Genomic DNA, 23380 nt, shown 5'->3' with positions numbered 1-23380 from the left:
TAATCCCAATTATTGGCGATTTATTTCTATTAATCTTAACTAAATTTTATTTTTTTAATAATCCTAACTATGACCTTACTTTGCCTCCATTAGACCCAAAAACTGGTTACCTACTAACTATTAACATAACAATGACAACAAATTAATAATTCAGTTCAATTTAATCAATCAAATGACTGAAATTGTATTCAATTAAAATTTAAAATAAGTAACAAACTCAATAGTTCATAATTTAAATTTTAATATAATAATACATTGCTTTGCTTCAGTGCTTTAGTCGGTGGTCACTCAGTCGGTCAATCGGTGGTCGTCGTAAATCCGAGGGCGGTGGCAGCAGGCAGTGTGGCGGCAAACTTGCAGCCAAGGGACTACAGTCACATATCTACAGCAAAACGTACAAAGTCCTTGAAGGTTTTAAGGAGTGAAGCGGTGGCCTGATGCGGACGGTGCAGTGGCACGGTGGTTGCTCTAGCGTCAGCGGTCGGCTGGCTGAGTCAGTGAGTCATATGTAAGAGAGGGAGTTAGGGTTTGTGATTAGTGACGTTTGAATGGATTGAATTGGTTAGTAGTTTGGTTGTTCGCTTCACGCGGTTTTTTTTTTAATTAAACTTAATTTGGAAAAATTTTAAATTACCACCCAAAAATGTAACCATTTTCGAACTAACCACCCGTTTAATTTTTTATTTTAAATTACCATCCCTTAAATTAAATTAATGCTCAGATTACCACCCATTTTAAAAATCCGGTGGATTTTCCGTCTGTGGGCCCCACCTAACGCTTATTTTGACACTTTTGATTGATTTTTTTCCCGATTTTTCTATTTAAAAAGGTTCTCCTAACTTCAATTCACATTTTTCTCTTTGAAATTTGGTAGAATTTGGTGAAAGAAATGTGAATTAAAGTGTAGAAAGCGTTTTTAAAGAGAAAAATTGGGGAAAAAATCAATCAAAAGGGTCAAAATAAGTGCTAGGTGGGGCCTACTGACGGAAAATGCAGCGAATTTTTAAAATGGGTGGTAATCTGAGCATTTATTTAATTTAAGGGGTGGTAATTTAAAATAAAAAATTAATCGGGTGGTTAGTTCAAAAATGGTTACATTTTTGGGTGGTAATTTAAAAATTAACCTAATTATTTTTAAAAATTTTGTTAAAAAAACACCTTTTATAAGCAATTTTTTTTACAATAAACCATCTTATAACTTTTTTTTTGCAATGACACACCTTAAACAATTTTTTTTTATAATGACACACCTTAATCATTTTTTTTTTTTTTTTTTTTTTTTTTTTTTTTTTTTTGCAATGAGACACCTTTGGCCGGAAATGAGAGTTTGACTCTATTTTTCGGCGTTGACCAGATCACGTGCGAGGCATGTGACCTCTTAAAACCTAGGTTACACAAGAATGGGTATGGACACTGATACGAGTATGAAACGTATACGGAAAAACGTTTATCTCAAAATAAGGGACACGGGTATGGGATGTTAAAATTCATAAAATATACTTTAAAAAATCATTTTTTTTTTTTTTTTTTTTTTTGGGTTGGTGAATTTGACCACATATTTGTCATTTCTGCCTCTCATAAGGTTATATAGTATCATATTAACAATATGAAGACACCCATATTATTTAACAATTACCTTATTTATCTTACTCTACTTAAAATTTCTCAATTACGAAAAGTTGAACAACCTATATCATAGTATGATTCGTTCCGAGACGTGTCGTCGTGTGTTCCACGGGTGTCGGTGTCTGACACGGACACGGAAGTTGGATGAAGTGTTCATGCATCCTAGCTTAAAACCACTCTCCAACTACGCCAACCATCAGAACAACACCGAAACCGACTTAACCACCTATCAAAACTGCCTTACCCAACCCACCACCACCGAAACCACTCTATTTGGTGGCGTTTTGGTGGGTGTTGTAGTTGGATAGTGGCTTTAAGAGGTCATATGTCTCGCACGTGGTTAAGTCAATGCCTAGAAAAAAAGGTCAAACCCTCTTTTTCGGCCAAAGATGTGGCATTGCAAAAAAAAAAAACTTTGATTAAGGTGTGTCATTGCACAAAAAAAAAAAAAAAATATTATAAGATGGTTTCTTTCAAAACACTACGTATATAAGGTGGTTTTTTTTTTTAGCAAAATTTCCATTTTTTTCATTACCGAGTCACATGCACCACCTTGCACCTATGTAACTATGTAAGTTCGCCCCTAGTTTGTCTTTAGATGTTTCAATGAATCTATATACTATATTAAAAGACAAGCGTCTCAATGTGAGACTGACAAATGTCTTATTATGATTCGTTGTCTTTTATTAATTATTATTATTATTATTATTATTATTATTATTATTATTATTATTATTATTATTATTATTATTATTATTATTATTATTATTATTATTATTATTATTATTATTATTATTATTATTATACATTTATGTTTCCATATGTATAAAAAAATCTATACATTTTATTCTAAATAAATACATAAACTATTATAGTAAAGTCTATTATAGTAAAGTAATAGACATATACACATGCACGGTATATTAAGAAAAGTATCATAAAATATGTTAGTATATGTAAATAATAATAGCTACATAAGAATAAAAAATCTTAGTATAAAAAATATCAAAATAACATTTTATGTATGGTAATTCATATTCTCTCTAGAATATTATGTTTATAATGAAAGAAGATAATTCGGTAAATATTAACAAGCCTATCAAAGGCATTATATACACTGTAAGCTACGTATGGTAAGCTATAAAGTAGGCCTAATTTCCTACAATTAAGGGAAGACAAGTATACAGTAAGCAAAACTATGCCAAAAAATGGTGCATACATAAAATAGTTTCTGGTTTTAACATAGATAATATCTAATGAAATTTGTATGAAAAAATATTCTCATTCTATAACCATTAAATTTTCATATTTTCTTACTCTTGTAATGCTCATATTCAAAATTTAAATAATTTAATATGTAATTTTATGAGTTTTATAACATTTATAGTTACTGTATAAGAATACATGTCCGCAAAAAAATGCATTACATACATGATTGGTTTGTTGATAAAATATGCCTTTAATTCTTATTATTTAATAAATATTTTTTTAATCATATAAAATTTATCATTAACCATTTCTATATATTTGTGTTGTATATTCAATCATCAATTGTTGATTAGTTATATGGATATTATGTAAAAGTTTTTTACACAATGCTTAGCTTAGATAACTGTAAAATATGGCGGTGAATAAGATATAAGGTTATTATGGTGTTTGTAGATAGTGAATGCGACGGGTAAAACATGTTTAGATTGTATAGATACCGAACAGATAGTATGACAAGTAAATTTTAGTTTTTCATCCATTGTTCTTCTATAGTAATATGCGGAACGTATGACAAGTAAATTTAGTTTTTCCTCTACTTCTCTTACGTAGTTATGTGGGGCAAAATAATTAATTTATTTTTCAATTATAATAAATAACATTATAAAAAAAATAATAGGGAATAAAAGAAAAGAATTGCAAATGACATAAAATACTATTCAAATCACATCTTTCTTTACTTTATTTACGTATCAACCATTATTGCAACTAGACAAAATTTTAATAATTAATTAATTGTTAGAGAAAATAAGCCCTTTATTACTAATTGAATTATCTTAGGATTTTTTTTCCTACGGGATCAATCATGCTTTTGTCAAAAAAATAATGATTTGATTTATAAACCGTGCAATGCACGGGCACTATGCTAGTCTAATACTCAAAAAGCTATTTCAAAAAGCTTTTATAATAAGATTTTTCTGAAAGAGATTTTTAACTCTAAAAAGCTCTTTTAATAAGCTATTTACAGAGCACTAAAATTATCTAATGAAAATATTCAATAAGCTAAAATATTTACAAATAGCCGGCCAAAAACGGAGGGAATTTAACATGGTGAGATGACTTTGTCAAAGACATTTGTTCTTATTTTTCCTCAAAAAAAAAAAAAAAAAAAAAAAGACATTTTTTCTTATTTTATTTTTTCAACTTTGAAATTTGTGTCAAATTGACAAATGGTGATCAAACCTTATAATTGTCCCACTGACTTGCTGGCTGGCAAGAAAGTTCGTTCCCTAGCGCTAGCGTTTTTTGAAAATTCTACGTTATTTGATGAAAAATATTCAAGACCAATAACAGAATTCATGATCCAATATTTTATTTTCTTTTTTATTTCTTTTTTCATCTCAGCATCATGTTGCTCATCTTGTTTATCCTACTACCTTTGCTTGGTACCTCTTCTGCCGTTTTTCCAACAACCATAAACATTAATGTATCCGATTGCTATAACTCGTCATTGTATGATCTTAATAGCACGTTCGAAACCAATTTCAATCAACTCTTGTCCAGTTTGGTATCTCGAGTTTCGAGTGCCAAAAATGGTTTGCTTAAGCTCAAGCAAGGTCAAGACAATCAAGATCCCGTTTACGGCCTCGCCTTATGTCGGGGTGATTTGTACCCCAACGAGTGTCATGAATGCATTCAAATGGCAAGCAACCAAATAACAGCAATGTGTCCAAGAGCAACACAAGCAATATTGTGGAAGGAACCTTGCATGATTCAGTACTCTAACCACTCCTTTTTCTCTCTTTTACAAGAACAACCTTGGCAAGCATTATACAACGTAAACAACATCACTAACCAAGTGGATGATTGGATTACAGTGGTTCGTAGCTTAGTGAATGAGGTAACATTGAACGCAGCAACTAACAAGTCCGGTAACATGTATGCCACAAATATGGCGTGGCTTACATCCGAGAATACATCATTGTACAGTTTGGCTCAATGTACTCCCGACCTATCAATGAGCAATTGCCTCCAGTGCTTCAGTACAGCTATATCTCAACTAAATTTATATCTTCAAGACGGAGCAATAATGCTAATGCCTAGTTGTACTCTTCGGTATGAGATGTACCGGTTTTTTCATACTAAAAATTCATTTATAAGCATGGCTCCTCCACCAACAAGTACTTTGAGAAAAAATCGAGGTATGTAATTGTTTAATTTTACACACGCTAACTAGGTAGACTGTAGATCACTGCATAGGCTTATTATGCACTTGTGTAGTTAGAGTTATGATCTACTCTTTCTGCTTCAAAATAATTAGTACACTAGTCAATGCATTATGAGCTGACTATTCATACTTTTAATAATTTACTTATTCTACAGAAATCACTTAGTTAAGTTTTAGTTCACTGAAATTGATAAGAAAAAGGAAAATTTGTCAAAAATAACACCACCTTTGGGCGGTCTTCCCATAATAGCACCACCTTTTGATTATTCCTGAATAACACCACCTTTTGATTATTCCTGAATAACACCACCTTTCACATGTATTTGCCAAAAATGAAACAAAGCCGGTTTGTAACCTATAAAACAGGTTACTTGTGCACGTGTCACAATGACATTGGTCAATTTTTTTTATTTTTTTTATTTTTTTAAAAAAACCTAAGTAATTAAAAAACAAAGTTTAAATTAAAAAAAAAAAAAGAACCCACCACCAAGCCGGCTAGCCCCCCTGCCAGCCTCTCCCTGCCCAGCCCCCACCTCGTACCCACCCTCGCCGCCGCCCCTCCCCCTCCCCATCCTCGCCGCCGATCAACCTCCCCGGCCTTCCCCCCTCCCCTAAACGACACCCCTCCACCCATTCCCCCGCCCTAAACAACCCACCACCCATTCCCCCGCCCTAAACACCCTTCCACCCATTCCCCCTTCCTTTAACCATGTCTGGTGCCCCTTTCCCTTCCCCATTTTCGATGCCCCTACCCATCCCTTCTCCATTTTCGATATGCCCTCCCTTTCCCTTCCCAATTTCCAGCCCCTACTACCTATCTCCTTCCCCCGAAATCATAACCAATAAAAATTGTTGGTTGTGTAAAGGGAAAAGGCACGAAATTGGGGATGATGAAGGGAGGGGGATTGAATATGCTACGGGGAGGAGAGGTGGGGGCTGAAATCGAGAACGGGGAAGGGAGGAGCCCGAAATCAAGGTTGTGGTTCTCGATGAAAGGGGGGTTTAAAATTTTTTTGGTTTCAGGTGATTGGTCTTGGTGGGGGTGGTGGATGGTTGTGAAAGGGGGGTGGGAAAAGGGGCCTGGAAAGTGGGAAAGGGGGGTTTAATTTTTTTTCAAGTTTTTTCAAAATTAAAAATAAAAATAATAAATTAACCAATCAAATTAGAACACGTATGTCCCAAAATTACCTGAAAAACAAGTTACCGGTTTCTTGTTTCATTTTTGGCAAATACATGTGAAAGGTGGTGTTATTCTGGAATAATCAAAAGGTGGTGCTATTATGGGAAGACCGCCCAAAGGTGGTGTTATTTTTGGCAAATTTTCCTAAGAAAAAAACGTAGTCGGGCCTAAAGTATCATAATGTTTGTAGGAGTAAAATAGCGGTTTCTATATACTTCCTCCGTCCTTGAAAGTTCTACTCACTTTACATTTGCACAGTCTCCAATGAACATCTTTGACCATTAATAACTCCGGTTATGTATAAGTAAAATTTTAATAAAGTTTATCTTTGAAAAATCTTAAAGGGAATTTAATAAGATCAAACTTGTTTATTTTGATTGAAATCGTAAAATGTGGTCAAAGTTATCTTATTTTGATCACGTAAATAGTAAGTGAGACAAACTTTTAGGAAAGGAGGTAGTATATTATTGGAATTATAAAGGAATTTGGAAGGTCTAACTTTAAAAGGAAAAAACGGCAAGCAAAAAGGGAATGGAGAGAGTATATGTATTTTTTTTTTATTTTTTTTTTTTTTTTGAAAGAAGTCCTAAAAGACACTTTCTTTAATAAAAGCCATATAGCATTTACAATTGACAATTGAAGAAAATTAAAACGAATTTCACAAAATCAAACAAAAATTAATCGGGGAAGGACTAAGAATCCAAATACATAAATATAACAATGCGGCACATTCTCGATTCGTTGTCTCATACAACTTTTTGAGTGGATCTGTCGTCGCTTCGCAATTTTGAGAGAAAGTAAATTCTTTTGTTGATTCCCTAATCCTAATTCGAGCCATAGTCAATAGTAGCCCCGCACAACCAGAGACCAAATTAAACACAAACAAAACCTACGAAAAACCTTGTCTTTCGAAGGAGATCGAAAAAACCTTGTCTTTCGAAGGAGATAAACTCCCCTTTCTTTCGAGGGAGACATTATTGTTACCTAAGAAACAAAAAGTTTTAAAGAAAATAAAGATTGGAGCTTTCCACTGGTGAAATCCGATGGAAGCCCCTTCAAAAATGACAAAAGAGGGTAAAGTTTAGGAGAGAAAAGAGAGAGACGAGGCTAAGATTTTTTTTTCTTTGTTTTCTATACTAGATTAATCTCATGCGTTGCACGATTTAAATAGATTTTTTTTTGTTTAAAATTGTTGTCAATATTCTTTATTCAAAAAAGTGTAATCATAATCTTATTTATTAATTTTGAAAGAAATATTATAATGATTTAGTTTTAGAACTTAGGAGAAAAAAAAAATAGAGAAAAAATGATGATGTCAAAAATAGTTTTAGCGGGAAAAAATTTCATAAGAAATTGACAAGTGTCCTTTAATGATGTCATCATGTTTTATTTTAGTAATAGTTAATTGATGTAATTAAACATTACTAAAAATTTTAAAAGTTAATGTTAATAATTAATTTCAATATATTACTCTATCCTTCCCTAAAAATAGTTGCCATTTTCGTTTTAAGTGGTCCTAAATATAGTTTTCTTCATCTTTTTTACAATTTAACGTTCCTTTGAAAAACTTTCTCAAAAAAAAAATTAAAAAAAAGTGTCAAAACTAGCCTCAAATTTTTCCTATTATTTGTGTATCATTACTCTATTTTTTTACTTTAATATTTTTTTTTCTCACTGAAAAAGTAAAAAATTACATTTTCTCTCTTATTTTTGCAATGATTATCAATTTGATTTTCCATGTACTTTTACTACTTCCTCCTCCTTTTTCTTAATTACGGTGTTATTTTACGAACAAGAACTATATTTAAGGATAGATGGAGAAGTAAAAAGCTATAGTCATAGTTAGTGTTTTGGGTGTTTTTATCCCTTGGGAGAGCTACAACTCAAAGACTGGTTGGTGAGCGCCTACACCTGCAAAAAAACAGAGACTCCGGGTGGTTGGAGCTCTGCCTCCGACGATCAAGTTAAAACGTGTAGGAGTGAGTAAAAAGTGCAAAAATAAAGGTGACATCTTTCACGGATTCCGAGATCAGGAGATTTCTCTGATGTAAGAGAATGTCAGTAATTGTGTAATAAATTCAATCTGTCCCACAAATGGGGGAAATCCCCCTATTTATAGGGTCATTCTGGATAAGGGTGCCCTTAGCTAGGTCATTTGACCTAGATTTGGTGGGCTACCCGTCCTTTTCACGGCTTTTTTTTGGGAATTGGGCCTTTAAAAGCCGTTATTCCTCTTGATGACAGTGGATTCCACGTGTCACTTTGTAAGTGGCCCGATTTGGGCCAATATAGGATGGACACGTGTCCTATTCCTATTGAACCACATGGAGGGGTAATTTTACCCAAAACATTTGCTCCTCACATATGTGACGTGGCAAGACACGTGGCATCTGTGACACGTGTCACTCATGCAGCGGTAGAACAGGAATTACTGTTACCTTTTAGGGAATTTACCAGGGTGTCCCTTAAGTTACCCCTCTATAAATAGAAACTTTGCCCCTCTCATTTTCGCTCATTTATGAAAAAGGTCTTAAGAGAATCTTTGACTTTTCTTTGAGAACAACTCTTCCATCTGCCGCTTGCTATTTACCGCCTGACCCAATCGGCCTTTTCAACTTCAACGCTGCCTCTTTCAGGTAACCGTCTGCTCATTTTTCAATTTCCTTTCTGTTCACCTGTGTTTGTTTCTTTTCTTTTTTGAAAATGGTATCACAATCACACACGGCACAACCTAGGGTAGCTATCAGTCGGTAACCTGGGACGGCTGAATCTAGAACTAGGGGTGCCACTTGTCCTGAACTGCTCTTGCCAACGAATTCGTCTGTGTTTGTGCAGGACACTATGGCTAGAACAAAAAGGACAGCCCGGTCGCCTAATGATGAGGAGGACGAGGGCCCTATCAGGGTGCCAATAAGAGAGGTTTCTTATTACCCATTTGGCGCACCAATAACACCGAATGACTCAATTCTAAGTGATTCAAAAGATGCTTCCAGCGAAGAGGCATCCGGCTCTGTAGAGGATTTGTCCCAGTCGGATGCTGGCTCAGGCGGCCTCAGGAGTGAGGGTGAGCCGCCTGTGAATGCTGAAGAAGGCTCTAAGAAAGAGGCCGCCCCTATTGAGTGAGGCCAGGAAGAAACCTCTTCCTCTCTTCAAGAAAAATTTACTCCTTACTTCACCCATATATCCGCGTCTACCCAGAGACTCATGCTGAAAAACATGGATGATTTTTTGCGACACCTATGTCATGGGTGCCGGCTATAAGATTAACGTTCCGGCTCTTGATGATTCAGTCATCTAGCCGCTTGACCAGAGCTATGGGGATATGTGCTTTGGGTGCTATGCGGCCGCAATACAGGCGGGCCTTAGGTTTCCGTTGGATCCGACAATTGAAAGGATCCTTGACGGGTACCGCCTGGGGATATGGAACATTCTAAGATACGTAGCCGCCTGCAGGATGCAGGATGTCGAGCCTAGCTTTGAGGCCTTCGCCCATATGCATTACCTTAGTAAAGCTCTTGCATCAGCCGACCCCGGATGGTTCACCTTGTCATGTAACAAGGGTTACATGATGACTTTAGGAAAACAAAACAAATGGAAGGATTGGAGAAAAAAAATTTATATTATCTCCTCCCTTGATACCATCCGAAACCGTAAGTATAACTCCTGGAACCAAAATCCCTATCTTCTTGGTCAAAAAGCTATTCTCCCGCCTGTGTCTGATGAAGGCTGGGACCAGATTTTGGCGCCTGGTCTTTTTAAAGTTGATGTGAAAACAATTAAGGGGGGTACCGAGAAAGAGATTACCCCTAAAAGCTATATTCCTGAATTTAGTTGGCTAACTGATCCTTTCTTTTTGGCCGCCTGTGGCCTTAGCACTGAGAAAGGAAGAGGTGGGCATCCGCTTGAGTCTTTGCATGGCCAACGTTTCATTATTCATTTTTTTTTAATATTTCATTCGGCCTTTTGCAGAAGAAGCCATGTCTCAGCTTGATCCGAGCAAAAAACCAGGAGGCGGCGCCTCTGCTTACCGCCAAATAATGAAGCACAAATACCAAGTATTCAAGAGAGAACATATTGAGCATGTAAGCGTTTCTACATCCTTCCACTTGTTGTTGATCTCTTTTTTCTTCAAACTTCTTATTTTGAAGTCAATTCTTTCAGGAAGGATTGGTGAAGCCGCCTGTGCTGCCAACACTTGGGGTGAGGCCCCCAAAGCAGCTGGCTCCGGATGAGGACTCGACTCCTACTAAAAGGAGGAAGACGGTTGCTCACAAGTCGTCGGCTAGCCGGTCTGAGTCCCACCCCTCTACAGGCGGCAAGTCGTCGGTTGTAATGGCTGCCTTGAAACATGCGGAGGAGTCCAAGACAAAGGGCGAAACTCCAACTAGGGCCACCAACTCTCCAGGAGGCCATTCAAGAAGGCGGAGGGACAAGAATGCTCAGGATCTGGTCATCATCCCAGGTACCTCCGCCTTTGATCCCTTACCTTACCCTTGTAAGGTTAAGATTTACAGTCATTCGCCAACTCGGTCTGAAACCAGTCGGTCTTTTGGCCGGATCTATGCCAGCTTCTCACCAAATATTGATTGTGCAGATGCGTTCCTAGCGCCGGATGTCAAACAGATTGCCAAGGACATGCTTGCCGCCGTCTATGTGGATCAGTGCGACTCTATTAAAGGAGTCGGCTTCGTTCCTTAACTTTGATGCTATCATTGCAAATTTGTCAAAGGTATTATTTTTTAAAGTTATGTTTAACTCTTTCCTCAGCCAACTGTATGATAACTTTTTCTCTTTCGTCGAATGCAAGCCATGCTGCGAGTCAATGGTCTTAAAAAACCATTCGCCGACAAGCATAAAGAGGTAAGAGCTGCCAACTTAAGGGCCGCTTCCAATCTTGACAAAGCCATGTTTGATGTAAATAAGAATGAGTTGTTGACTCAAGATATCCTACTCTCACAGGCGACTTCCAATTTGCAAGTGAAGAAAGATTTGGAGGCGGCCCAGAAGAAGGTGACTGAGCTTAAGGCCGAGCTGAAAGAGGCTAAAGAGAAGGTTGTAGAGCTTTAAGATGCTGGAAAGGAGACGGATATTCTCAAGCGCCAAAATTAAAAACTTCAAAACAAGCTTGCCAACCAAGAAAAGTAGCTCGCCTCTAAATGGTCTTCCAGGGTGGAAGAAGAGAAAAGGCTTCTCATTGAGGAGAACGAGGCCGACTGCGTCACTCGGATGAAGATGGCGTGGAAGGCTCTGTTTCCCAAAGACGACTACTCCATTTGGGAGTATCGTTATAAGCAAGCCACAGAAGAGCTGGATGCTAAGGCGGATTTGGGAGCTGATGGCGGCGAGGGGGACCAGCATGAGGACGAGGCTAAGGAGGTTGATAGAGATCATCCGACCAATGAAGAAGTGGCGGATGAAATTGAAACCGAGTCCTCTCTTAAAGCTGTTTAATTTAAGTGTTGTTTCTACGGCCGGATGGCCATTTCAAATACATTTTCGGCCTGCGTGCCGAGTACCACTTGTTTATTTACCGACTAAGGAGTCGGGTTAACCAACAATTTCTCTTTCTTTTCACCGGCTGTATAGCCGGTTTAACAATTAAAAAATTTTAACTTTGCTGGCCTAGGAATCACCTTTTTATGATGAATCATCCAGCCAATAGGTCGGTTTTTAACGTTTGTGTTTGGTTTCTAACACTTGTGTTTTAGTATTTGAAGTTTGAATTTGAATTGAATTCAAATGGTGTACCGGTTGGATTTGCCCCTGGGCGGCTGTGCGCTTGGGTTTATAAGTTGGTTGATTGGCTTCAAAATCTGTGATGCCAAATGGGGGTATGATTGATTTTCAAGTTAATCAATCACTAAGGTGATTGCCCCAAGCCAAGCGTACAGTCGGCCATTCGAGCATCCGAATTTATTTGCAGGAGGTCACTAGACCTTCTTGCCACGGTCAAAAGGCCGTTCACACAACAAGTATTATAAGTTGACTGAACTTAAATGTTGAGTTAGCAGCGGTCCGCTTGGAATTCTTCCTTTACAGGCGTCTCGCCTTCTCCAGGCGACCCTTTCTTCTTACCCATGTTCAACGGATTCGGATGAGTGATCATGCTACCAACATTATAAGTTGCATGAGATAGTAAGTTTGCGGTTGTCCGCCGGCTAATTTTCTATCACATAAGCAGGCGGTTCTATAAGCCTTATGCGCTCACCCCATCCCGAGTGAGTTTCACCCTACTTGGGCTAATTTTCAAACTAGCCGACTATATAGGTGGCCATAATCTAATTATACTCGATGTTCGCATGTCCCTGCTGGGAGGACTTGTATAATTTCGCGAGGTAATCTAAGATAGAATTTCAGTCGGCAACCGATTGATGTATCTAACATCCGACCACTGCATACTCTACTTATTCTTTAGATTGCCATGGTCAGGTAGCTATGAGTTGACCAAGTAGGCCGTTCAATTATTTCCGCCTGTATGTAGCTGTAGAGCAAACAATAGAATGCCCTCTGGACGATAACACCCGGAGGGATGTCGCCGGACGCCATATTTCACATTGGAGCAGGCGAATTTATAAAATGGGTAACCATCTGGCCATTGGCCTCGTGTCTAATTTTTTGGAAGACGGTTGTAAAGCCACTAAACCTTTTATTGTTTAGCTTATTATCCGGCCATTGGCCTCACATTTGATAACTTCCAATAAATTTTTTCATGTTAGTCAGATAAAGGGATCCGTCTGTAATAAAAACTAGCGGTGCATAAAATAAGCCGTATGTATGCATAGGAATAGATAAAATAATTTGGAAATAAAAAGCAACTTTTCACTGATAGGCTTTCCATTTACAAATATTTACATCACTTAGAAGTAGTACTTTTTAAGATTGTCTACATTCCAAGTTTTGGGCAGCCGCCTACCGTCTGGGGTCTCCAGGCGGTAGGTGCCACTTCTTACTTCTTTATAGATCCGGTAGGGGCCTTCCCAGTTAGGAGTCAGCTTTCGCAACTCATTCGCCCTACCGGTTGCCTCCATTTTACGTAACACAAAGTCCCCAATTTTCAAAGGGCGCTTTTGCACTTTCTTGTTGTAGGAACGAGTCATTCTCAGACAGTAAATCTCATGATTTAGGGCGGCATTTCCCCTGCGTTCTGGGAGTGAGTCCAGTGCTAGGCGTATGGCCTCCCAGTTTGCCTCTTCATCATAAAGCATGACTCGAAGAGTCGGCTCAGAATGCTCTATGGGTAAGACGGCTTCGGCACCGTATACCATGAGGAATGGGATTTCGCCTGTTGGCCCCTTGGCAGTGGTCCGGATGGCCCATAGGACATGAATCAATTCTTCAGCCCATAAACCTCCGGCTCTTTCAATTTTCTTTTTAATGCCGTCTGAGATGAGTTTGTTGAAGGCTTTAACCAGGCCGTTTGCTTGAGATTGGCTGACAAATGCAAAATAATTTGAGATTCCTTGATCTCTTAACCAAGTCTTGAGTTGAGGCGTCTTAAATTGAGGTCCATTATCAAATACCATAAACATAGGTACCCCGAACCGGGTGATAATGTTCTTCCAGATGAAGGAGATTACATCTTTTATTTTGATGCCTTTCACCACCTCTGCTTCCACCCACTTGGTGAAATAATCCACATCCACCAAGATATAACGTTTTTTTCCTGGTGCAGGCATATACAGACCTAGAATGTCCATGCCCCAATTAGCAAACGGGACTGGGTTGTGGATTGCCGTCAGGTTAGTGGCCGGACGATGGATTAGCTTGCCAAATTTTTGACACTTGTCACATTTTTTTTACCATTTTCATTGCGTCTGATTCCAAGGTTGGCCAGAAATAATGCCGTCTGGCTCTCACAGCTAGGGATCTGCCTCCCGAGAGGGAGGCATAATATCCCGCATGCAGATCTTTGAGAACCTCCTTCCCTTTTTCCGGGGTAACACACTTCAATTAGGGCTTCAAAAATCCCGCCTTGAAGAGTTCTCCTTCTCTGATCTCGAAGTTTGCTGCACGCTTTTTTAGAACGTCCTCCTCCTGAGGTGAATCAGGGAGTGTGCCGTCTGTTAGATACGCCTGGATGGGATCCATCCAAGTGGAGCTTCGGTCCAGAATTCCAATGGGCTCGTCATCAGTTATGCTTCGTTTTTCCATAATGTCCCAGAAGACGGACTGAGGCGTATCACAGGAGGTGGAGGATGCCAATTTTGACAGAGCATCCGCCTGGTTGTTTATGTACCGGAGCACTTGGGTTAGATGGAATTCCCAAGTGTCCCCGCTTTAGCCTTGACTACCTCTAGGTACTTGATCATAGCCGGATGGGTGGCTTCAAACTCACCATGGTATTGGCAAACGACCAACTGAGAGTCTATGTAGGCATTAATTTTGGTTGCCCCTGCCGCCTTACACATGCGGATACCGACAAGCAGGGCTTCGTATTCCGCCTCATTGTTTGAGGCCTGGAACTTGAACCATAGTGCACACTCGTAATTTTCCCCTTTCAGGGATTCACAGATTATGCTTGCACCACAGCCGTTCATAGTAGAGCTCCCGTCTACATGCACCCTCCAAACCTGATCAAGGTTATCTGGAGCAACTGGCCTTGTCATTTTGACAATGAAGTCGGCGAACGCATGACCCTTCACTGCCTTTCTAGGTTCGTAGGAGATTTCAAGACTCTGCATTTCAATAGCCCATTTAAGCATTCTACCGGGTGAATCCAGGGTTGTCATTGGCCGCTTGAGGGGTTGATCTGTATAGACCACCATCGGATGAGCCAAGAAGTATGGTTTCAACATTTTGACAGCCATGTAAAGGGCAAGGCCAAATTTTTCAACCATGGGGTACCAGAGTTCAGCATTTCGTAGCACATGGCTTATGAATAGACCGAGAGCTGAATGTTATCTCTTTCAGCAAGGAGGACGGCACTAAGGGCATGGTTTGAGACGGCTAAATACATAAAGAGCATCTCCTTGGGCAAGGACTAACAGGCGTTGGCAAGGAGTGTAGATGCTCTTTCAATTTCTGAAAGGCCACCTCAGCCTCACTCCCCCATTCAAACCGAGTCTTTTTCCCGATTGCTTAGAAGAAGAATAAGCATTTATCACCTAACCGACTGAGAAAGCTTTCCAATGCTGCCAGACAACTAGTGAGCTTCTGAACTTCCTTGACAGTGCGGGGTGACTTCATGTCAATGACCGCCTGTATCTTTTCAAGGTTTGCCTCTATCCCACTTTGATCAATCAGGAATCCGAGAAACTTCCCAAACTCAACACCAAAAACACATTTTTTGGGATTTAACATCACTTGGTGCCGCCTGAGTGTGGTGAATGTTTCTCAGAGATCAACAAGATGATCTGTCTAGAGTTTAGATTTGACGACTATCATATCATCAATGTACGCCTCTACATTCCTTCCAATTTGATTAATAAAAACAATATTAATCATTCGCTAGAAAGTAGCAGGTGCATTTTTCAATCCAAACGGCATCATAGTATAGTAGAATAACCACTGATCAGTGACTAAGGCCGTCTTCTCTTGATCTTTTTTCCACAAGGGTATCTGATGGAAACCAGAATAGGCATCCATAAAGCTCATCAGGGCATGACCGGCTGTAGAGTCGACATGACTGTCGATCTTTGGAAGCGGATAACTGTCCTTCGGACATGCCTTGTTGAGATCTGTGTAGTCAACACACATACGCCAGGTTCCATTCGGCTTCTTTACAAGCATAACATTCGCCACCCACTCAGGGATGTTACATGGCCGAATGAACCCAGCAGCAGCTTTTTCACTTTGGCAGCTGCCGCCTGACTTCTTTCCTCCCTGTGGTTTCTTTTCTTTTGCCGACCTAGCTTCTTTTTTGGATCCACAGCGAGCCTATGGACAGCTAGATCTGGGCTGATGCCTGGCATCTCTTCCACTTCAAAGGCAAAAATTTCTTTGAATTCTTTTAGTACGTGTTACAATCTTGCACCTAACCTTTCAAGGGCAGTCGTCCCCATCTTAACAGTTCCCTATGGACGACTGTTATCCATAGAAATATCAATGTGCTCTCCAGCTGGTTGGCGACTTAGATCATCTGACCGTTCCCCGGTCAATGATTACTATTTCTTCTCCTTATTCATCTCCACCAGCTTTTCTGTTTTTCTTTTCTTTGCGACTGCTGGAGGAGGTGAATCAGGGTCCTTGACGTCGTCAAGGTCTATTGACTCCTTCAGCGGACCGGCTGTAGAAGCAGTCGGCTTGACGTCTGAGAGAAAGCGCTCCCTGGCCATCTTTTGGTCTCCATTAAGGGAGCAGGCAGTTCCATCATCCCTTTCGTACTTGAGAAGCATGAGGGCTGGGATGATGACGGTCTTGCACTCATTGAGAGTGGGTCGGCCAAGAATGATGTTGTAGGCAGTTAACTCTTTAACCACCAAAAAACGGATGACCATATGTCGCCCTTCCCCCTTTTCTCCCAGCCAGATGGGTATGTCAATTTGTCCGACTGGGTGCACGACTCCCTCTCCAAAACCAACTAGTGGATGGGAGACGTCGCGCAAACCATCCCACTTGTGATTAAGTCGAGATAGACACTTGTAGCTTATAAGATCAGAGGAGCTACCATTGTCAATGAGGATCCGGCCAACTAGCTGGTTGGCGACCTTGAATTTGATGACGACTGGGTCATCATGCGGTCGGCGAACTTTGCCCCGATCCTTTTCAGTGATGAGGACATCTGGGAATGTTCCACTAGAGGACGCTTGTCCATCATCAACCGAATGGATCATCCTTTTCAGATGATCCTTGGTGCCTCGAATGGTCGGGCCACCACTCACGAATTCACCTGCTATGGTGTAGACCGAATCTTTGTCGGTATCCGAGCTACTAGTAGGTTGGACAGTTTTTGGCGACTGCCCAGGATTTTTCTAAGACGTCGCTTTGGACTTTAGGACATAGGACTTCAGCAAGCCCTTATCCGCCAGACAGTCCAATGTCCTCTTGAGACTATAGCAGTCATTGGTGTCATGGCCCACCTCCTGATGAAAGTGACAAAATTTATTTTTGTTCCGTGACTGAACGGAACTCTTCATAGGATTCGGCTTCTCAATGGTTAGCCGATCCTTACCTCTGAAAAGATGGTGTAGCAGTCTTTATTGAATTCATACCGCGAAACATATGGTTTGAATTCTTTCTTTTTCTTTTTGGATGGCGAATTAGATTCCTCAACCGCCCAAACTTCTTTTCTCTTTTTGCTCTCTTCAGTTTTCTGAGACGGTTGAGCAGACCGACTCTCTTTTTGTTTGTCGAACTTCTTAGAGTCCGACTGATGGTTGGACGAGCAGAGGTCGGTTGCTTGAATAAAGCTTTCCGCCTCTATCAACGCCTCTTGAGGGGTGAAAACCCTCTTTCGGACAAGGTCGAACTTAAAGGTCGATCCGTCCTTCAGACCCTTAAAGAAGTCTGTATATACTACCTCATCAGACAGCCCCTGGATTTGAATGCATACCAGGTTGAACCGCCTAACATAGGAGCGAAGCCCCTCCTTGTCTCCTTGCCGGATGGTGCTCAGATCGAGACTGGTTTTCTTGGCAGGGATGTTCATGGAGAAGTTAAAGGCAAACAGGAAGGCCAGCTTCCTGAAGCTGTCAATGCAGCCGGTTGGCAAGTTGCCAAACCATTGTTGGACAATGCCCTTTAATGTAGCCGGGAAGCACCGACGCCACATAGCATCCTCCAACCCCTGCATATGCATGAGGTTCGAGTAGGCCATGAGGTGGTCCTCGGGGTTGGTGGTGCCATCATAAGCACCTACCAACACATTTTTAACCTTGGCCAGCTGTGCGGCTTCGGTTATTTCCTTGGTGAACGCAGAGGTTTGTTCACCAAGTTTAAGTAGTCGCAGATGCCAGTCCAAAGGTTGGACGTTAAATGCCGCCTGACCCCCAAACAGGGTCGGCTGTATGAAGTGAGGGGAGTACGGACCGTAGACCATATGGGGTACATACGGTGCGTTCCCAATCATCTGAGGGCCAGAGCGGACGGTATTACCGCTTGTATGGCTCTCATGCAGAGATTGAATATTCCCTGCATATTCATTCTTGAAGTTGTCTGGAAAGCTCGATGTAGAGGCTGACTCAGACAGCTGCTGACTCCTCCTGCGGGTAATGATTTCTCGAGCGTCAGAAGTTGATTTTTTTTCCCACCGGCTGTTCACTCCGGCGAGTATTGGTGGTATTCCTCTTAGGTAGAAGAATCTTGGACCAGTCAAGGGTCCCGGCCGCCTTCTCCTTTGGATGCGGAGTTGGCTGCCTGTCTCTGACTGGCTTCCTCTTTTCTTGAGGGGTCTTTCTTGCCGACTATCCCTTACATGGGCCAGCCTTACTTTTGGTGATCCTTGATTTCACCCTTGAAACTTGTCATGAACTTCATGAGTTCGTCCCGGGTGACTGGGGCGGATCCAACTGCCGTGTGGGTTTCCCCTTCCGGCTGACCAAGGGGCCGGTTTGTACCCGCCTGGCTTTCTCCCCGCTCCAGAGTGTCTCTGGGATGGATGCGTTTAGTGATCAGAGAGCCATCTTTGGCAATGTAGGTTTCGACTTGAGGATCATCATCCTTTTGGTCAGTAAAGACCTCCGGCTGATCTACCGGACGTTTGGGAGGTAGTATAGACTCTTGAACCATCCTTGAGGTACTCTCCCCACAAACGGCGCCAAATGTTTTGGGTGTTTTTGTCCCTCGGGAGAGCTACAACTCAAAGACTGGCTGGTGAGCGCCTGTACCTGCAAAATAACGGAGACTCCGGGTGGTTGGAGCTCCGCCTCCGACAATCAAGTTAGAACGTGTAGGAGTGAGTAAAAAGTGCGGAAATAAAGGTGAGATCTTTCTCGGATTCAGAGATCAAGAGATTTCTCTAATGTAAGAGAATGTCAGTAATTGTGTAATAAATTCAATCTGTCCCACAAATGGGGAAAATCTCCCTATTTATAGGGTCATTCTGGATAAGGGTGCCCTTATCTAGGTCATTTGACCTAGATTTGGTGGGCTGCCCGTCCTTTTGACAGCTTTTTTTTGGGGAATTGAGCCTTTAAAAGTCGTTATTCCTCTTGATGATAGTGGATTCCACGTGTCACTTCATAAGTGGCCCGATTTGGGCCAATATAGGATGGACACGTGTCATATTCCTATTAGACCACGTGGCGGGGTAATTTTACCCAAAACAGTTAGTACTTTGTATACAGTTCAATTTATTTTAGTTATTTCGGAACTAAATACTTTTATACTTTATTTTATCTATAAATCACATATAGTTTTAGATTGGTTTTGTTATATTAGATTGTGCAATGTTACTCCTTCCCATTTTTTTAAGTGTTACATTTTATTTTTGACGAAAAGGTTTTACAATTTTATGTTTGGCAAACTATTACAATACATTTTAATACTTTTTTTTAATCCTGCTCTTATAGCTCCATCAAAATTCTTTTATATTTTTATTATTAATATTTTTATTTTTCTCTCACATCAATTATTTTTATAATAATCTATTGGCCTACTATCTTTTTCTTACATTGTAGAAGTATAATTTTTTTAATACTTCATTCAACTATGTCGCCAACTTATCTCTTATTTAATCAATCACTTAATTTACCTAAATAATTTAATGATTGAAGTGTAACACCAAAAAAAAAATGGCAAAGAGCTTTAAAGATTTAAATTTGGCCATTTATTTAGTTGACTACATATAAATAATAAAAAATTACAATTTTAAATAATCTTTTTTTTTTTTCAAAACGAGACAATTTTGAATAGTCTTCAAGTAAAGAAATTTTATGCAAAAAAAAAAAAATAATAAATAAATAAATAAATAGTTATGTTACTTGGCTGATGTGTAACACCCCCCCCCCCCCAAAAGAAAAAAAAGAGCAATTGAGATTAAATCTTGGCCATTTAGTTGACTACATAAAATTAGTCAAAATTACAATTTTGAACTGTCTTAAAGTAAAGAAAATTAATTAATAATGTTAAATCGGTCGGTTTTAACATAATAATTTCATCCCTAACGATTCCTTCCTTCCATTAACCTGTTTGATTTTTCATTGATGAATTTTTTGATAACTCTTACCATTCTATCTCTCCTAAATTCCAATAAAATTAAAAACAAGTATCTATACTAATCCATTAAAAGGGGTTCCTAAAAACGTCTCTACGCCACGTAGACCTCCTCACTACGCTACGCCACGTCACTCAATCAACTCTTTATTATGCCACATCATTCATTCAACATCTCAATATGCCTATATGGATGAGAATGTTTGAACACTTGACCTCTTTGAAAAAACATTATTGTTTAACCATCTAGGCAAATAGTCAATTATACTTTAATGTTGCACACTCAATAATATTATACTATAAAAGTATTGAAAATACATACTATATACATACTATTAAATGATTAAAAATTAGCAGTTGTACAACTACAAAAGTAGTATCTCAAGGCAACGCCCGTGCTACTCACTAGTCGATCTATACTAATACACTAAAAGGCGTTTCTAAAAACGTCTCTACACCACGTAGACCCCCTCACTACGCCACGCCACATCAGACACTCAACTCCTTATTATGCCACCTCAATATGTCACATCATCCGCACTACCAACAATACTTAATGCATGTTGCCTCAACTATACTGAAAAGCAAAATATATGGATGAGAAGGTTCGAACCCGTGACCTCTTTGAAGAAATGTTATTGTTTAACCATTTAGGTAAATAGTCGATTATACTTTAATATTTCATACTAAATAATATTCTACTATAAAAATATGAAATATACATACTACATACACACTATTAAATGCTCTTAAAATTAGCACTTGCACTACTATAGAAATAGTATCCTGGGGCAACGCCCAAGCTACTCACTAGTAGATGATTATTTTATGGTGTGTGTAGGCGTCAAAAATATTATGGAGGCAATTGGTGAATAAGTTTTTGCTTGGTGTTGAAGAAGATGAAATAATGATGAGTACTAAATGTGTTAGATTTCGGGAAAACGCCTCAAGATTGGAGTGTGTACCATTGATTCAATATATAGAGTTTACAATCACTAAGCCTAATCACGTTAGGAAACCTAGTACAATAAGAATACAAAATATACATAAAATCTATCCTAATCTGCGACAAATTTTATCCTAATATAATATCTATCACACTCCCTCAGTGGTAGCGGGAGGAGGTCGTACGCTAAGACTGGACCTGAATTCCAGAAATAATTCTTGAGGTAGGCCTTTAGTGATAATGTCCGCAAACTGATATCTAGAAGGAACATGTAGAACCCGAATTGCCCTAACGCAACCTTTTCTCGAACAAAATGAATATCCATCTCCACATGTTTGTTGCGTTGGTACTGTACCGGGTTGCCAAAAAAGTAGATAACGCTGACATTATCACAATAAACAATAGTACGTAGTCTGCCGTAGAGGACAATGTAACTTAAGTAAAAGATTACGAAGCCAACACGCCTCAAAGACAACATTTGAGACGCCTCGATATTCTGCTTCTGCACTCGACTTAGATAATGTATGTTGACGCTTAGATGACCAAGAAACGAGGTTGTCCCCAAGGAAACAACAATAGCCCGAAGTGGAACGCCGGGGATCAAGACAACCTCCCCAGTCAGTGTAAGTGTAAGTAATCAAGCGTTGAGAAGCAGTAGGATATAAATGTAAATCGTGATCAATGGTACCCCAAACATAACGCGAAATGCGTTTCAATGCCTCATAATGAGGTTCCTGGGGATCATGCATATATAGACACACCTGTTGTACCGCATAGGAAATATCTCGCCTGGTGAAAGTTAGATACTAAAGAGCACCTGCTAAACTGCGATACAAAGTAGGATCCCAAAAAGGTGGTCCTGCATCTGCACTAAGTTTGGACTTAGTGTCAACTGGAGTGGCTGCAGGTTTACAAGAGGCCATACCTGCACGCTCTAAAATCTCCTGTGCATACTTTTCGTGTGAAAGTAGCAAATAAGAAGGTTTCGGGTCACTACAATTCCTAAAAAATATCTTAAAGAACCCAAATCTGTCATAGGGAACTCAGTTTGTAACTAAGATATGATCCCTGCACGCAACTTGTCAGAGGAAGTAGTTAATATAATATCATCAATATATAGAAGCAAAAATGTCATATCATCACCCTGTCAGAATGTAAAAAGAGAGGTGTCACTCTTAGTGATGACAAAACCCAATTTGATGAGAAAATTGGCAAATCGTTGATACCAAGCTCTAGGGGCTTGTTTCAAACCATAGAGTGCCTTTCGTAGTCTGTAAACATGAGAGGGTGCTCTCCGATCCACAAAACCTGGGGGTTGATGCATATAATTGATGTATCGACCACTTTTTAGCCATAGCTAAACTCAGAATAGTTCTAATAGTGGCCGATTTAATTAACTACCGGACCGAACGTTTCATCATAATCTACACTAACCTCCTACGACCTGCCATCACAAACAAGAAGAGCTTTGTGCCTTTCAAGGTCACCATTAGACTTGAATTTGTGTTTGAAAAGCAACATACAATTAACAACATTCACCCCCGTTGGCCTAGGCACCAACTCCCATGTTCCCGTTTTAATTAAAGCAATGTACTCACCAAACATCGCCGCATTCCAATTAGGGTCATTTAAGGCCTTTTTATAACTTTTTGGAAGTGGGGATTTGTAAAGAGAGGGACCTGAGTGAGCAAAGAAGTTCGACTATATTTCAAGTTAGGCTTAAATATGCCTCTCTAACTGCGAGTAACACGAGGGGATGGTCGTAGTGGGCGTGTGGGTTGAATGGAAGGAATTCCCCGAGCTAGGGGAGGGGTGTATACGGGCTAGTCAGTACGGCAAGGGGGGTTGGGCTTGCGGGGCGTTATGGGGATGGCTGAGGTGCGGCTCGCCTGGCTGCTGCTAGCAGGAGAGTGGGGCAGGGCAGTCCGCGGGTTGGTCGCGGCTGTGGCAAGGGAACCGCAAGCCACCCGCGGAGTGGGTTACGAGGTGATTGCGGGGAGTCCGGGGTTTAGGTCTTGTTTGGTATTGGGCTTGGTTGATGGGCCTAAGGTGTGGGCTGATGAGAGTGGTGCATCAAGAAGTGGGTGAGAAGAGGTGAGGCTTC

The 23380-nt window shown here is 39.9% G+C and overlaps 1 protein-coding gene across 1 annotated transcript in view; it reads left to right on the top strand.

The window, feature by feature from the left end:
- Nucleotides 1–3999: 3999 nt before the first annotated feature.
- Nucleotides 4000–23380, top strand: part of LOC145635035 (cysteine-rich receptor-like protein kinase 15) — a 34927-nt gene continuing 15546 nt past the window's right edge. Inside the window, exon 1 of the mRNA XM_081686338.1 lies at nucleotides 4000–5012. Within this exon, the coding sequence (XP_081542464.1) occupies nucleotides 4241–5012 (772 nt within the window). The 5' untranslated portion in view covers nucleotides 4000–4240. The remainder of the gene's footprint in view (nucleotides 5013–23380) is intronic.

This window comes from Chenopodium album, chromosome 6 (assembly GCF_948465745.1).
Source record: "Chenopodium album chromosome 6, dcCheAlbu1.1, whole genome shotgun sequence".
Lineage (NCBI taxonomy): Eukaryota > Viridiplantae > Streptophyta > Magnoliopsida > Caryophyllales > Amaranthaceae > Chenopodium > Chenopodium album.
Note: the sequence above shows the minus strand (reverse complement) of the source record. Positions and strands in the feature narration are given on the sequence as shown.